Source organism: Gymnodraco acuticeps, unplaced genomic scaffold, assembly GCF_902827175.1.
Source record: "Gymnodraco acuticeps unplaced genomic scaffold, fGymAcu1.1, whole genome shotgun sequence".
Classification (NCBI taxonomy): domain Eukaryota; kingdom Metazoa; phylum Chordata; class Actinopteri; order Perciformes; family Bathydraconidae; genus Gymnodraco; species Gymnodraco acuticeps.
In genome coordinates this window covers 1243472-1260691 of record NW_022990313.1, presented here as the reverse complement: position 1 = coordinate 1260691, position 17220 = coordinate 1243472, and the positions used below count along the sequence as shown (strand labels likewise).

Sequence of the window (17220 nt, the reverse complement as noted above, 5' to 3'; positions counted from 1 at the left end):
GTGGGAATAGACGTGTTATTCCGAGTTGCGCTGTACTGGCCATCAGGAAAGCATTTCCTAATCCTGAAAGCGTTGCCGACACAGGATTTAAACCAGCCGTCAGTGAATGATATTCTATCTTCACAATACTCTGGTTGTATACATGTTGTCGCTTACAGTATTAACTAGGTGTACCTTATGGTTATGTCCAAATTCTTATTTCTTCTGTTTTTCAGACAACTATATTGTATTTCATTAGATTTTAAAAAATCTGTGTACGGTTTCAATTATCTAGATGTTTAAAGTGAATGTAACACGAAATTCAGTAAAAATAAATTACATGAATTACTTTAAGTTACTTGTGTATGGTTGTCTTATTGTATAAGAGTTGTGCATAAAATGAAGAAAAACATGATGTGCAGTATGGTCAAAATTAAAGCTGCAAGCAGCGTTGAGCGGGTCTTCGACGTTCCGCAGGCTGTTGTCGACGATGTGTCTAGGTGTCTCGAGGACTCGGCCGTTGGCAAACGTGGGAAGTTTCAGGCCGATCGGACAATGTCTTTGAGTTACAGCAGTAACACAAACGTTGTGTTTGATGGCGGGTGATCTGTCGCCATGGCAACGGCATTTGATGACATCCCATAATAATGTTAGATGTGTTGAGGGCTGCATCGTTATCAAACCTGTGAAGTTTTGGGCCGTTTGGAGCATGTTAACTGGAGTTATGAGAAAACCGTGTTTCACGGCGACCATTTTGTTACCATAGCAACTGTAAGAGAATATTTTAATCTGATCTGTTTATAGAGTTTCTTATAGTTTCTTAGACTCTGTGATACTGCAAACATGTGTTTGTAGTATCAGTCAAAGACTCCTCTGTAGGTTGAGGTCACAGGTCAAACGCTTCTCCTATATCCGTGGGGGAGGGTTGAGACCTGGCTGCATCTCTTTGAGATAAGGAGATTATTCTCTCCCATCTGCTATTGATTAGGTAAACGCGGGCTTCTGTGGGCCGGCCTCTCCTCGTGTAGCGGCGATGTTTTGTGACTTTTGAACAGAAATGATTTTGGTGGACCACGGGACGGTGGGAAACTAAGATGATCTCCCGGCCGTATTGTCTGTACTGTGTTCAATAAAACTCTCAGTGCTTTGGCTAATGACGTTCCAGACTCCTTCATTCTACCTCAACATTGCAACAACAGAAGTTTAACTTCACAGCAACGACATTTGACTTAATCTCAAAACTGACACATATATATCTTGAGGGCTTGACGGTTAGCACATGTTAGCACACATGTGAAGTTTTAACAATTTTTTACCATTTACACAGGAGTTCTAGCAATATGGTGCTTAACGGCGAGGGATGCGTTGCCATGGCAACAGCTTTTGAGGAAAACTCACTATTGTCATATTGAGGTGTTGAGGGCCGGACCATTAACTGCCATCTGAAGTCTGGTGCAGTTTGGACCATTTTCCATTGAATTAGGACAACACCAGGTTTATTGGCGAGGGACGCAGCGGCGTAGCCATGGCAACGGCATATGAGGACATCCCCTAATTGACATAGAGCTGTTGAGGGCCGGACCATTAATGATAGTCTGAAGTCTGGTGGTGTTTGGAATTTTTTCCATTGAATTAGGACAACATTGTGTTTTGTGTATTGTGGCTCCGGAGCAGGTTATGTTCCAGATAAGAGATCAACTCAGTGAAAGCACCGCCTGCTGACCAATCAGAGCTCAGTGTACAGAGTGTAAAGCTATCAAGTCATATTACAGGATAAAATAAATACAGTTCAAACTGCTGTATGCAGGAAAAGAGATCCGGCAAAAGATCACCGACTGTGAACTGTGCAGGCCACAACCATAGAGGCTACAACGTTAGTTAGTTGTAGTTACTGTACTTGACCCTTTAGCCGTGTTCGTGGTGATTTTGCCTTTTAGGGAATATTGTTACAAATACCAGACAATTCAAATGTTGTGCTGTGCGCTTGAATGTACTAACAGAACTTACAAGAAGTCTAAAATTATAATATTATACATGTTAACCCCGTTCGCAGGTGTGTGTTTGGTAGCTAAGCTTGCTACTAATTAGCCAGCTAAGGACGTAGGCCTAACCCTTTATACATACATATACATTTAAGTTTATGATTCAGCCTTGGGTAAGACTTTTATAGTCTATGGCTATGACGCCCATAATGGTAAACGGGAGCAAATGTTAATAGGGGACCCAATTATCCCAGTGGTGGCCGCCGGAGCCGCAGGGGGCTAGCTCCAGCCGGCGTCCCGGAGCTAGCCCACTGCGGCTCCGTTAGGTCCGGGCGGTGGAGTCCGTCTTTTCTCAACGTGTGAATGACAAGCATTAAGAATAACAAAATATAGCTAATTCTCTTGCAGATTGTCTCATTTGATGATGAATGTAACGTTTATATAGGGGAACTACACTGCTAGCAGTAACTTGGTATGCATGTATTTCATGTTAGCTTAGCTTCTTACCCCCAAAACACACCAGGAGCGTCTGCGCCGCGATACGTTGCGGCTGCGCCATGCTGCGACCTCCTCCTGCGTCAACACACACCAGACGCGTTTCAAAACGTTGCGGAAGCGGAGCGTCGTGTGTGCAGCCTCGCAGTTGTTGTTGATTTTGGAATATTTCCTGGACATTTGTACTTCTACAAGTAAGTAGGCTATACGTAGTTAAATGGTTTATGTTTGTGTCTGTTTAAATCGTGTTTATTGTTGTTATTTCCTATTTTGTTGTGTTGTAGACTACAGACACAGTTAATAATAATTGTAATATTCCAGTTATAAACGACATGAATCAAAGATGTGTTGCTGTATTTTAGTGGTAAAAAAATATGCATTCATCGTCATAATTATTCTATATATATCATTTACAGTGCTTGTAAACCGGAGGAGAACGCTGGCATGTATTCTCCTACTTGAAAGACTACGGCGGGATGGGGGGAGGAGTTTACCTTACGGCTTCGCCGTGGCAAAAATAGGATTCATCATAATTTTAGAGAAGCACTGCGCCGAGCCGCTTCTGGGACGCGTCTGAGCCGTAACACGGCGCGTGTGGTGTAATAGCACCCATTGACTAGAGTGGTCGCGATCCTTACGACCGCCGCGGCGCGGCCGTAACACGACGCAGACGCTCCTGGTGTGTTTTGGGGGTTAGCCTGAGCTAGCTCTGTTTACTTCCAGTTCGGAGGCAGCAGGTCCCGCCTCGGCTCCGCCTCTTTGCCCTTATTTGGAGCAGGCGGGATTAGACTCTGACGTCACAGTCGAGCCGTTAGTGGCCGACTCCGCCTACTAAGGGCTTCTCGGCAACTCTGCAGAATCCTATGGGTGACGTCACGGACACTACGTCCATTTATATATACAGTCTATGGTTTCTGCCCCATTACTTCTCTTCTTACTTCTATAAGAATAAAACACGGAGGACGGAGATCTCTTTTTCTCCCCGCTGCAGCACAGCAGCTCCCTCTCCTGCAGGGGGGCGTGGTCAGCTGCAGCTCACAGAATCAGCCCCCTGCCAAAACAGCGCTGGAAAGAGCACAAAGAGCGAAATGAGGCATGGCAACCAGTTACTATGCCAGATAGGAGAGCTCTGATTGGCTGCTCAGTTCTGGGAAATTTGAAATGTCGCTACAGTGATTGCCGCCTTTTTTGTACTTAAAATGGCTGACATGAAAAGGAGAGGTGATCATTTAAGATGGATGACAAAGAGACACACCGCCTGCTGACCAATCAGAGCTCAGTGTGCCGTTTAAAGCTATCAATCATATTACAGGATAACAAATACAGTTTAAACTGCTGTATGCAGGAAAACAGGTCCGGCAAAAGATCAGCGACTGTGTGAATATGAAACAAAATAGAATATCACTGCCCATCTTCAGAGCAATCTGAATATTATTACATTTGCAGCAAGCAAGCTTGATAAGATACACAAGATAAGTAACCGGAGCATAGCAACCAGTTGCTATACCAAATAGGAGAGCTCTGATTGGTCGCTCAGTTCTGGGAAAGGCCCTTTGATGTGTCTTTATCATGTCTGCATGGCAAGCAGTTGACATTTGAATGTAAATATTAACTATTCTGATTGGAGGGGAGAAAACAAATATTTTACAGAAGGAGAACTCTGATTGGTCGCTCATGTTTATGAACTTCATATATGTTGTAAGTCAACTATTGCTTGGTCTCTCTTGCATCTTGTCTGAGGTGAGTAACTGTTCTCCTTATAAATTCATTGTGAAGCTGGTTAACATTTTAAAAAAAACAACTTTTAAAATGCGTGTTTTCTAAATGTAGCTTGGCTAAGCTAACGTTATATATGCTCCGACCGTCCACACTCGCAACAACGGCCTATACAGACATAAATAAACCAGCGACTGTATTCGCCATGACACAGGCAGTCTGTGGTTTGTACTTGTTTAACTTTTGTCTAGTTTCTGAACAGATATGAGGAGCTGTGAGCTCTGAGTGCTAAGAGATAACGGCTGTGTTGTTTTTCTGGGGCTCTCATTGAAGATGACGTCACGGCTCCGCCTACACTGCGTTACTATAGTAACTACCCCAGTTCCTAAACTGTAATGGAAGCGCAGCATTAAAGTGAGCTGGGCCTAATAAGGCCTAACCAAACCGAGCGAGGCCTGCAGTGGAAACGTGCCAAAAGAGACACACATAGCAACCACATCGTTTTTTTACTGTAAATATTAACTATTTCTATTGGAAAGCAAAACAAAAAAAAGTAACTGAAGGAGAGCTCTGATTGGTCGCTCATTTTTTTAAATGTCATATTCATTAATGCATAACATTGCTAACCCAGCAAGCAGTTGACATTCAAATGTAAATATTGTATTTTATTTTTTTTAAGTCATTCACAATTCATCAACAATTAAATATATTTCAAGGTATACTATATTTATTCATATAGTTAGTATTTGCTATCATTGTTTAGATGATGACAACATGGATGACAGTTAAGACACACACAGACATACTTATAGCTCTAAGTATCTCCGTTTTTTTTTTAACGTGGACCAAATGTTTAATCAAATACTATGTGGACCATGTGTGCATTAATATGGGAATGTGTGTGTTAGCTAGGTCCACACTTCGCTATTTAAACAAGCATTGTGTTTGCAAGGTTTAATTTTAATTTCACAGAGTGACGACTATTGAGCAGTTCATTACTGGTGAGTGTTGGTCAAAGACAGTGTTTGTAGTAACATATACCATGACAATATGTGGAACTTTCCAGTCTTTTCTTTGCAGGGTTTAATGCTGTGTTTTCCCCACAGATTGACAGCTTTGAGCAGTTGTCTACCGGTGAGTTGTGGTCCAAGACACTGTCAGTAGCATAACGTATAATGAAAACAGATAGGCTCTTTATTAGTGTAAATCTAAGTGATTAGCAGCTTCTAATACAATTGCTAATTGTTTTGTTTATAACTGTATTGTATGCTAAGCTATGCAATTGTATTGTACATTGTGTTAAGTAATTATATTTACATGTCTGTGATGCTGATTAGATGCTGATTAGTTTGTTCTCTGTTCTAGTTAAACAACCTACCGGCTTGACCAGCTACCCATCTACCTTACTCATCTACCTTCTTCACCACCACTATCTTCACCACCTACTCATTCACCACCCAGCTTTATCTCGTGACCAGTTACAGTAAGTACATTTTTGTTGAACAGGATGCATCAACTATTAATGGACTTGTACGCTTTTGTTGCAGTTGAAAGAAGTAATTGTGTAATTATTTGTACTATTTAAGGGGTCCGCTAATGTCTTTATTAATTATAACAATGCCTACATACTTTCAGATGCCACGTGGTAAATCGTCCCGCCGTTCCCAGGCTGCAAAGCTACGCGCGGCTGGGAGCCGTGTGGGACATCAGCGGCCTGGCAATGCCAGATTCGCACGTAAGTAGTGGAGGATTTTGTCATTCAATGTTGTATATGTTTAGGGTGTCCATTGTTGTTGTATCATTGTAAAATGTGTTTGCATGTGCATTTTTTACAGGCAGGCACGTGCACAGATACACCCCTCTGTGGGCAAGCGAGCTAGTTATGATGAGGAGAATTTACTGATATACACTTCATTTCTTTGCATTCATTTTTAGATAACTGTCATGAAGCAGTGTTTGAAACATGGATATGTTTTAAATATATACATTTTTTAATTCAATCACCGGTGTGACCCTTTATGCATTTGAGCCGTTTCCCTTCTAAAATCCTCTGCACGTGCCCGTTTACAGGTGTTATTGTAGGAAGGTGTGTTATTATTGCTGACATAATTTAAGAATTGTAAAGGTTCATTAAGTTTAATGTCGGTGTCATTTTCTCTGTTTTTAAATAGCCACTGGCGGTACAGGTGACCGCCATAGAGTGCGGAAATGGCCAATTTCGTCCCTGACCGGACGACAACACAAATTGGTCGTACCAGCCGAGTCTCCAGACAAGGAAGTATGAATTGTTTTCAGATTTTGTTAACAAAGTCTGGGTAATCATTAGTGATTTTCATTTGAAATAATGTCTTCTGTTGTTACAGTTTGTCCTCCTTGTTGGAGCTTCACATCTCCGTTCCATCGTCGATGGAATTGTGAAGATGCCAGAGGGAAGGTTTTCCTTTGGTGCCATGTCCACACCGGGGGCATGCGCAACCCAGCTGCGAACCGAGGCAGCCAATGCTGTGCTGCCTAGGACACCAGATGCAGTCTGTGTGATGGCTCCCAGCAACAACCTGACATCCAGCAGGACCATCACTGAAGCAGGAGAGGATTTTGCAAAGCTCCTTGCGACTGCCTGCAGTCGCTGGCCTAACCTAAGCTTATTTTTTATTGTATTTATTATAGTTCTTATAATATTACACTTTGTATTCTTATCCATGTGGTTGTATGTTTATGTATTTCTGAAAAATGTACATTTTTATCAACAAATTGTGAAAAATAGCGTACCTTTGTAGTTGACAACTGTAACTTTGATTAGGTTTTTGCCTTGGACTTCCCCCCGCGCCTTACCGTTGACCCTGACTACCAAGACATGATGCGTCAGGAATTTCGTCGTGTTGCGGCACGTATGGGTATGTTTAACAAATATTTAGGTTCAAGTACCGTAAATCATTTTTATCATTTTCTTATTTTTCATTATTTATTTTTTTAAAAGAGCAAAATATAATATCTGTGTGGATATGTTAGTAATTGATCTTGTTGTTTTTTTTAGGCGTGAAGTACACACAAATTGCAGAGTACTTCCCTTTGAAAGAACTTGACCTGTGAAGCAGAGATGGCGTGAGTGACATGGCAAATGGAAAAGTTTTCTCTGTATACTTCTTTGGAGTTGAAATTCCAAGTTCCGTTCTTGAAAAAACATATTGAATGTTATGTGCTATTTGTAAATGTATTTTTATTTGCTGGTTTTTGCAGGTGCACTTGAGTGACAGTGCGGGAATGCCAATCCTGGTCGGTTCGATCTGGAACGCAGCATATATGCAACTTGTTCCAGCCGAGCCGACGCCATCTCCTGTTGTCCACAGAAGATCACCGCCTGCGAGGAGAGTCACTCCAAGGGTGATTGTCAAAGGAGAGGTTGCCAAATCACCGCAACTGGATCCTTCCAAGTGGACTGTTATCGGCCAGGGCAGGAAGGTAATTGTGTGGTTGACATCTTTCAATAAGAGTGATATTCCCTGAGCAGTTTGCCTTGATAATGGTGGAAGAGTACCCATTTGATTAACACAAGCTATGCTATTTATCTTTACAGAGGAGCCAACACGATGAACCTGAGCAGTCCATTGATGCACTTGAACAAGCAGGGACTGTTCAGCAGGAGGTAGGTCAACTTTGTATTATGATTTCAAATCATTGGGGTATGTCTATTGCAGTTTATATGTGCATTTTTTCCCCTTTTTCTAAAACAGTGTTTATTCATTTTTATTTCACAGGAATTGGAGGAGAGTTATCTTCCACTGACACCTGTGTGGTTCAGCAGTGCAATGTTGGTTGAGATGGACAAAATTAGTCCATCCCATCTTCCTGGCCCTGATGAGTGCACACCACCGGTTCCAAAACGGCAAAAGGTAATTTGTTTGTTGCTTTGTATGTTGGTTGATGCCCTATTATAAAATGTATCCTTCCTGACAAACTTGAAATGTATTACAGTGAGGAGAACTTATACTGTCCATAAGGAGTTATTAGTGGAGGATTAATCATTTTGTTTTCCTTACATTAGAAAGCAAAGATGGAGCTGAAGCAGAGGGCTCCTGCCTCCACGAGGACCCTGGCAATGCGACAGGTTGTTGTTGTTTTCTTCTTTTTTAAAGGCAATATAGGACTTGTTTAAAACTAAGAAGTTACACAAATATTGGTGGTGTTATTTATTGTGAAGTTTACTTAATTGTTTTGTTTTTTTAGGGGGAGGCAGCTCCCATGGTTGTGGAGGTGATTTTACGGCCACCTACCAGTAGAGGGACAGTTGCTGTGGAGCAGCAGGTCTGTGCTCTTTGTGTGAAGGATGTGCTTTCAGAGTGACATTTTAATGAATAATGCTAATTTATTGACATTGTTACTTTTGCTCATTGTTAAAATAGTTTCAGTTGTTAGCCTGCATGCAGTCAACGTTGTTTCAAGTGTACACAATGAATGACAAGAAACCTCTCTTTTGAGTTCCATTCAATATGTGTGTGAGTAAGTAGAAAAACAAAACTTAATATATAATAATAATAATAATTTCGTATTCATAATTGTATAGCTTTCTATTATTTAGTTAAACGTTTGTGAAACAATTTAAGACACAGTCTTTTTAGCAGTTTTTTTATATATTAATCTTCTTCCAGGTGGAGCCATTCCCAGGGCTGGAGCCATTGCCAGGGGTGGAGCCATTGCCATCACCCAGCAACGAGCCATCACCCAGCGTGATAGTGGATGTTGATGATGACAACAGATGGAGAACAGGTAAGGGTTATGCTTGCATGTGTTCAGAAAAAGTGCAGTTGGCTGTTGTCGCAGGGACTGTTGTGAGGTATGCATCAGTTTCTGATGATAGAATATCTGTTGCATGTTCTATAGCGGCTGCGATCAAACATTTGATTGCGCCTGTGTGTACGTGGAGCAGTACAGATATCGATGCCATACGTGTTGCAGGGTCAAAGCTTAACTCGTTTGTATTAGGGGAAGCCCATAAAATGAATGTAAAGCCAAAGAACTTGTGCAGGTTGGTTGAGCAGACCAGTGTGTTTGGACGTAAGTGGAACGTCAATATGGGTCTGCCAGTGTACGGCGAATTTAATTTGTCTGAAGGGGATAAGGTATTGTCGGAGAAGCTGCTTGAACACTTATCCAGGGATGGCATGTGTCTGTTTAACCTAAATTCCGCAGCCAGTGCCATTATTAAACACAATGACTGTATTGTAGTCGTTGATTGTGGCACACGTGGTGCGTCTGGGTTAGCATCCAGTTTTGGCACATCTGTAGCCGTGTTCAACACATGCCCTAATGACCTGATGCTTTACATCAGGAATCTCAATAATTCATTGAATGCACAGAAGTTTAGCATTACAAGCCTTTCTGTGAAAGCAGCTGAACTTAATTTGGAGACGGCTAGAGTCATTTCAGACAGGGCTGGGGATATGGGGTGTATCAGGGGAACATTCAGTCAGGGTGACCAACGGTTTAAATATGCAGGACTTCAGTGCATGGCTGTAAGTTTGGTAGGCATAGCAAAACACACAGTTGACAGTAGGGCTGGGCGATTTTTTCGGTTTTAAACGATTAATTTGCATTTTTACTTTCCTACGGTTTGTGAAATGGCTGAACCGAAAAATCGCGATTTAAAAACATTTCTAAACTCCGCAGATTTGTTTTGCTTTAAGGGACTCCGTAGTAGCTTACTCTCTCACTTTCCAGAACGCGCACAAAACTCAGCCACATTGCCTGTGACTACCCGATCTGCAGCTCTGTGTACACATATCACTTCAATTATTCAATACATCCTTTGTACTGAAGTATTCAAGAGTAAATAAAGTTTAATATAAATGATTTGCTGTGGCCAATTGTTTTCATTGCATTTACAATTTATAAATCTCTGATGCCACCCAATGAATGCATTGACTTGCTTGTAGAACCACGCTACACAAAACAGATAGCAACACCTATACAGATGGAGCGCTCCATTTCAGACGCCTACCAGTGCGGGTCCGTGATCGGCACGGGGTGGGCCCCTGCTGAAAAGGAAAACCCCCCCGCAGGACTTGAAACGCCCCCTTGATAAATACATTTAATTATAATGAAACCAGCTGCAATGGATCATGGATCCACCAGGGGGAGCCGTGATTAAAAAGCTGCCACACTGGAACTCATGTGAAATAAACAGCTGATCTCCAGGTATCTGATATAGCGGATATTTGTTAAGATCCATATGTCACGGATAGGATCATATTCTGTGCTAAATAAGAGACATGTAATCACTTACTAAACATCCCCATGTTTTTATTTAACAAAATAATGTTTAATTCTCGTTGGCGTAAGTACAAAACCATCGCTATGTTTTTAGATCAGGAAATGCATCCAGGCTCAAACAAACGATTTTCAATCATCATCCTCACGATCGTTTAATGTATCATATGTTCTCGAGTTTAAATGAATGCACTAATACATGTAGTTTAATCCACGTGAGTTTACAACAACAAAAATAATCGCTTTGTTTTTATATCACATCCGACCGGAGGAAAATGCAGCACAGGTCTCACTACCGATCATCCTAATCCCACGGGCAAACAATAATATGTACAGTGTTAATAGTTTACTGTATTATTAGTGTCTAATATTACTGGGGATTTCGGAATGGTACTGGATTTTGATTTATTGTATCGGCTTCATATAGCAATATATTCCCGAAGTCTGAAATGCAAAAAAGGCCCACATTAGGGCAATTCACCCTACATTTAATCATTCATACAAAATCATATTTTGTTTCTTTTTAACGAAATAAATGTGGTTTAATCCACATAATTTACTGTGTTAATTGTTTACTGTAGTATTGTGCACATTACTTTTCGCTGCTTGTTGCACCCCTGGTTAGAAGCTAAACTGCATTTCGTTGTCTCAGTAGGCCTACCTGCAATATGTGCAATAACAATAAAGTTGAATCTAATCTTGAGCAGGAACAAATGTATTTAGGCTACTTAGTACATATCTGACAAACGATTAAACACATTTGTGCATTCTTCAAGCCGAGTCCGGAGGTGGCGGCACATTAAGTGTGCACCTGATTGTTTAACTTGAAGGTTCCTGATGACATTTCATCTTTCAAACAAAATCATATTTCGTTATTTTTAACGAAATAAATGTGGTTTAATCCACATAATTTAGGCCTACTGTGTTAATTGTTTAGTATTGTTTAACTTGAAGGTGCCTGATGTGAACATTTCCAGAAGAACTCTAGCTTGAATGGCCTTTGTATGTATACAGTAGGCCTAACATAGGCGGCGCGTGAGGCTCAGGTTTGGGAAGGCTAAATAACTTTTTTTTTCATCTTACGCTGCCCTCCTCCGGCGTCTATAGAAAAGAGATCAACTCAGTGAAAGCACCGCCTGCTGACCGATCAGAGCTCAGTGTGCAGAGTTTAAATCTATCAAGTCATATTACAGGAAAAAGGAAATGCAGTTTAAACTGCCGTATGCAGAGAAGACGCCGACGTGTCACACTTATCATTCATATCACACTGACATCACATCATCAATCAGATCATCGATCTCACATCGATATCACAATATTTCCTTATCTGAGTCAGCTTCTAGAGCCGTATCTGGCCGTGCAACACTTAGTTACATTGTCACATATACTGTATGCAGACGTATTATTTTAAGCAACACATTAAGTTGACGAAACACTCAACTCAAATGTAATAAAGTCAGATCCCCTCGTGTTTTAGATGGAGCAGTATCATAAAACTGTTGTACGCTTTCAAACACTCGGTAGTTTATTTTTTAACGAGTTGTTCTGTATTCTCCTTGCAGGTGCAACTATGTGGCTTGTATCCTGGATTGGTCCGTGTATCTACGGACCATTTGTTTTTTTTGTTTTTTTGATGATGTGCACATTGCATAATGTGCCTTCATGCCGATCTAGATCCCTCCGCAAAAAAAAAAAAAACAGCTCGTTCGCGGGCGAGAGCCGGCTCCCGTCGATCACTTAAAAGAGCCGGCTCGTTCGCGTTTAGAAAAAAACAGAAAAAAATCGAGGTTTAAATCGAAAATTGTCCATTAGTTAGAAAAAAAAAAATCGCGATTTTATTTTTAGGCCAAATCGCCCAGCCCTAGTTGACAGCGTGTTCACATGGCAGACCGACAACCTGGATAAAGTTGTTGTTCTTGGTGACGATCTGTACACCTCCCTGCGTGACCAACAAGGTATCAGTGGCGGGTACAAACTACTTTCGGTTCCAGATCTGCCCAAGGAGGCCATTATTGACGGACAAACATTTCTGTTTCAATACAGTGACTTGTGTCTGGAGATGTGGATGTGGTTGAGGGGGATCTCATTGATGAGGGGGTGCACACCACTCTAAAATGCGGACTGGAAAGGATGTGTACTAACTATGACACATGCTTTCTGACAATGAATGGCGGTACATGTGCCATCATTGGTCAAGGTGGACACTACGCAGTGGTCGACTCCCATGCACGCAGTACGTCTGGGATGCGCGATGGCGAGGGGCGTAGTGTTATTTTGTATTTCAGAGGCCTTGAACACGTGTTTGAATACATATGGACATTTGCAGCGTTCCTCAAGAAGTGTCAAAAACAGTTTGAGATCGCTGGTGTCCGAGTCACTCACATAGGCCCAATTGAAAGCAGTAATCTGTCTTTGGGTCCAAGAGTGACTCCCCAAAACGACAGAGACTGATTTGGGTTGTAGTTCAGCTATTCAGTCCACACTTGGCTGCACCAACATTCAGATGGGTTGCAAAGCGTAAGATTCGTAAGGGATCTTCTGCTTGCAAAAAATTAAAAAAGAGTGATGTTACCGCAGTTGATTCAGACAAAGAAGTAAGAAGTGGACGACTGCAGTTTAATCCTCTTAGCAATCAACTTGCACAAGCTCTTTGTGACCAGTTACATGTGCAGTCAGAGAAAGTAGATGTTGTGTCTACACAATTGGTTTGTTAGGGGCTCCATGTATCAATGAAAAAATAGAGGGGGACGGAAACTGTTTCTTTAGAGCAGTGAGTCAAGCTGTGTGTGGTACACAAAGGCATCACACAATAATTAGGCGTGCAGTGGTTCATCAAATGCAGAGCAATGCTGTGCCTTATGAGCGTATTTTGACCTCCTCCATGTCAGAATACCTCAGCACATCCAAAATACGTGAGGTTGGCAGTTGGGCAACAGAATTAGAAATTCAAGCAGCAGCAGATTGGTTGGGAGTTAATATATTCACATATTGTGATCCACGCTGGCTAAAAAAATATATAGTTGCGAGAACGGGCAGTCGTCTAATCAGGGGGTTTATTTGGAAAACCGCAATGGTAACCATTATGAGACTGTTGTGTGTGTAAAACAACCTAATTTACAGAGTTGTTATGGGTATTGCAAAGTGGACACTTCTTGTCCAAGACTGTATAATGTCAGACGGACAACTAGAGACAAAAGGATGGGTTACGGAACAAACGCATGGTACATCGTCTGCTGGGGGCACAGATTGTGTGGAAAAGAGTGATGTAAGTAAAATCACTCTTGAATTTAATCCTTTGTGCAATGAAGTGGCAAAAACACTTTGCACCAAGTTTAATATAGACTTTAAAAAGCAGGATGTACAGGGACTACAGTAACTGGGTCCCTAGGTTGTGGCTCTGTAAGACCGAAAAAATAAAAGAGGACGCTAATAGTTTCTTCGGAGCGGTAGCTCATGTTCTCAGTGGTTCTCAGAAGAGCCATCGAAAGATTAGAACGACTGTTGTAAAGCATATGATGAATCACGCAGAACAAACAAAATTAGTTGGGGGATCTGCTTCAATTTCAGACTACATTGAGAAGTCTCAGATGAAGTATGTAGGACATTGTTGCCACAGATGTAGAAAATCCAAGGGACAGCAAATGCTCTTGGAGTGGACATTTGTATCTGCAGGGGGGAAAAATTAGCTCAAATACACTTGTAATTGTGCAATGCGTTCAAAAGAAAAAATATACTTTAAACATTGTGATAAAAATCATTTTGAGCCAGTGGGTTTGTATCATACCTTATGATGAACAAACGTGCTTTAAATTGTGTAAAGTGGGTTGTTTTTGCTAGAGACAACGGTATATGCGTAGCAGTATTGATATCTGTACTGGGAAGGGTGGGGTTAAAGAGAATGCAGAGAGTGTTTGCAAACAGCTGCAGTCGTAGGCACTGTCATTCAACATATTTAAAAAAGAGATACAGGTCACAAATTAAACTGCATTATAAAAATAACACAGGGTACCAGGAAAGGATTAAGGATGCGTCCATGAAAAAGTATAGTGATGCAGATTATCAAGAGAGAGTAAGAGTTGGTCGTAGAAAAAGGTATTGTGATGATGATGATTACAAACACAGAGCAATTGGACATACTCAGGTTAGATACCATGAAGACCCATTAAATAATCAGATGATAAATGATTCAAGTAAAAGAATATATTCACTAAAGGTTTTACACAAAGAAAAAGTTATAGCATTTAACAAACGTAAATATAGGCAAAATACATTGCATTGAAAGAAGGTAAAATCCATGAGTTCAAAAAGGTATCATGGTAATCCAGATTATAAGAAGCAAGTAGCAGCTAGCAACAAATTGAAGAGGCAACAAATGCAAACAAATAGAGAGGTATTTGATATTGTAATGCAGCAGTTTTTGGCCAAAGTTAAGAATGGACCAGTTTTTGTATGTAGCTGCTGCGAGAAGCTGTTATTTGAATCGCAGGCCTTGCAGTGTAAAAAAGAGAAATATAAGGATCAAAAACTAGCTAATAAATGCATCGGAGAAAGATTTTTACACACATGTACTGATGACTGTAAAGTACCCTGTGTTTGGATTGAAATTGGGGGAGGGCAGCTTTGGATCTGCAGCAACTGTGATACAAAACTTAAGAGAGGTGTGATATCACCTGAATGTGCTCTAAATAATTTGGCAGTAGACCCCATTCCCCCAGAATTGGCTTGTTTGAACAGCATAGAGCAGCATTTAATTGCCAAAAATATACCATTTATGAAGATGGTGGCATTGCCCAAAGGTGGGCAAAATGGAGTACACGGACCGGTGACGTGTGTTCCAGCCAATATTGCCCAAACTACCAATTTGCTCCCCCACTCAAGGATGGAAGGTTCCATCTTACGAATAAAGTTAAAGCGTAAATCGACCTTCAAAGGTCATTATGAATATCAATTTGCAGACCCAATGCGCATAAAGCGTTCATTGAAATATTTAAAAAGAAGGAATAAGCACTATAGGGATATTGAATTTAATAAAAGTTGGTATAACGAGTTTCGTAGGGAAGAAGAAGAGAATAAACAAACCCACACCAAGGAAACATCATCAGAGGCTGCTGAGGAACAGCCATGTTTTGTTTCAGGACATGGATTTGATGGCTGTGGACACTGATCCGGAAATTGCGGATCAGTTTTCAGATAGAGAACTGAACATGGCCCCAGCAGAAGGTAATAGTCCTGCAAAAGAAAGTTCATGCATTCCTGTACGGGTTTCCCGAGGTTGAGGAACTTGATGACGCTCTGCTTTATGAGTTTTGGAGGGAACAGGATGATGGCTTTGTAGACAATTGGACCTTGATGGATTTGCCAACAAACGAAACGTCTGATGCTAATGCTGAGGATGAGCTTTTACACGACAGGCAACAGCACTGCATGTTTCAGGACACATGTCTGATGCCTGTTGATATTGGACAGGAAGTGTTGGATCAGTATTTTGATAGTACATTACATGTCGCTCCAGCAGAGGGTAATAGTCCTGTGAGGCTGTTAGCAGACATTTCCAACGAAGCAAAATGCTTTCCTGTATTGTTCCCACTGGGCATTAACACCTACCATGATTCGAGGCCCCGCAAGATAACATTAGCACGCTATTTTAATACGCGTGTTTTAAATGCGGATGTTAGGTTTGCACAAAATATAGAATACATATTTTATGCTCAGTATTTGTCTGAGGTGCAACAGGTGTTGTCCAGTGTGTCTATTGCATTGCGAAAAGGCAAAGCAGGCTTTCCATCCAAACCGATAGAAGATAATTTGTTGAATCAGGAAACCATAAGAAAGCTGTTGCAATTTGATGATGGCTTTCGTTTTCTCTCACCTATTAGAGGTACTCCAGCATTTTGGCAGCGCGCACAGAATGACCTCCTAGCTTGCGTGCGTCAACTTGGTGTGCCTACCTGGTTTTGTTCATTCTCTTCGGCTGATCTTAGGTGGGCAAATCTACTCGACGCTATTTTAAAACAGGAAGGTAGAACACAGACCGCTGAAGATTTAGATTGGGCAGACAGATGTGAACTCTTGCGTCGTAATCCTGTGACAGCGGCCAGGATGTTTGACTATAGATGGAATTGTTTTTTGAACGAAGTTCTTAGGTCCCCTTCAAACCCGATTGGCAACTATTTTATCGCGTGGAATTTCAGCAGCGTGGCTCCCCTCGTGCATTGCTTGTTTTGGATTGAGAATGCACCCAAAATTGATAAGAATACAGATGAAGAGGTGATTGAATTCATCGACACATATGTGACATGTGAATTACCATCACAAGATGAGCCGTTAAAGGACATTGTGACATCTGTGCAACAGCATTCCAAAAGACACTCTAAAACGTGTAAAAAAAAAACACTGTTTGTCGATTTAATTTCCCCAGGCCAGCTACTGCGAGTACATTTATATGTCGCAGCAGTGAAGACGAATGCTTAGCCGAATGTATATGTAACTTGACACCATGCGAGTGTGTAAAAGTAGAGTCTATGGCAGAGAAGAAGGAGTTTGCAGTTAAAATTCTGAACTCCGTCAAAAAGGCTCTTTCAGACGAAAATGTAATATTAGAAGTCTGGAACAATTATTTGAAAGTGTGGGGATTAATCAAGCGATCTTCGAGGCTGCTTACAAATTGGTTGGTAGAAAGACACACGTTGTATTGCGAAGACAAATTGGCGAAGTCTGGATTAATCAATACAACAAACCACTGTTAAAATGCTGGAATGCCAATATGGACATTCAGTATGTGGTC

At 41.2% G+C, this 17220-nt stretch overlaps 1 protein-coding gene and 1 pseudogene across 1 annotated transcript; both read left to right on the top strand.

Moving 5' to 3' along the window:
• Positions 1–5789: 5789 nt before the first annotated feature.
• Positions 5790–7262, top strand: LOC117550455. The gene is made up of 5 exons (XM_034222891.1): positions 5790–5907; positions 6344–6450; positions 6536–6826; positions 6973–7093; positions 7207–7262. Exons 1-5 carry the CDS (start codon positions 5790–5792, stop codon positions 7260–7262), a joined length of 693 nt encoding a protein of 230 aa, XP_034078782.1.
• A 171-nt stretch (positions 7263–7433) lies between these two features.
• LOC117550454 overlaps positions 7434–17220 on the top strand; it is a 19657-nt pseudogene continuing 9870 nt past the window's right edge.

What these genes read in the sequence shown, in the direction of transcription:
- LOC117550455 (XM_034222891.1), top strand. Translation starts at nt 5,790, where the DNA reads ATGCCTACATACTTTCAGATGCCACGTGGTAAATCGTCCCGCCGTTCC. An exon ending in TGGCAATGCCAGATTCGCAC is followed by an intron (nt 5,908 to 6,343) that starts GTAAGTAGTGGA and finishes GTTTTTAAATAG; the next exon opens with CCACTGGCGGTACAGGTGAC. An exon ending in ACCTAAGCTTATTTTTTATT is followed by an intron (nt 6,827 to 6,972) that starts GTATTTATTATA and finishes AACTTTGATTAG; the next exon opens with GTTTTTGCCTTGGACTTCCC.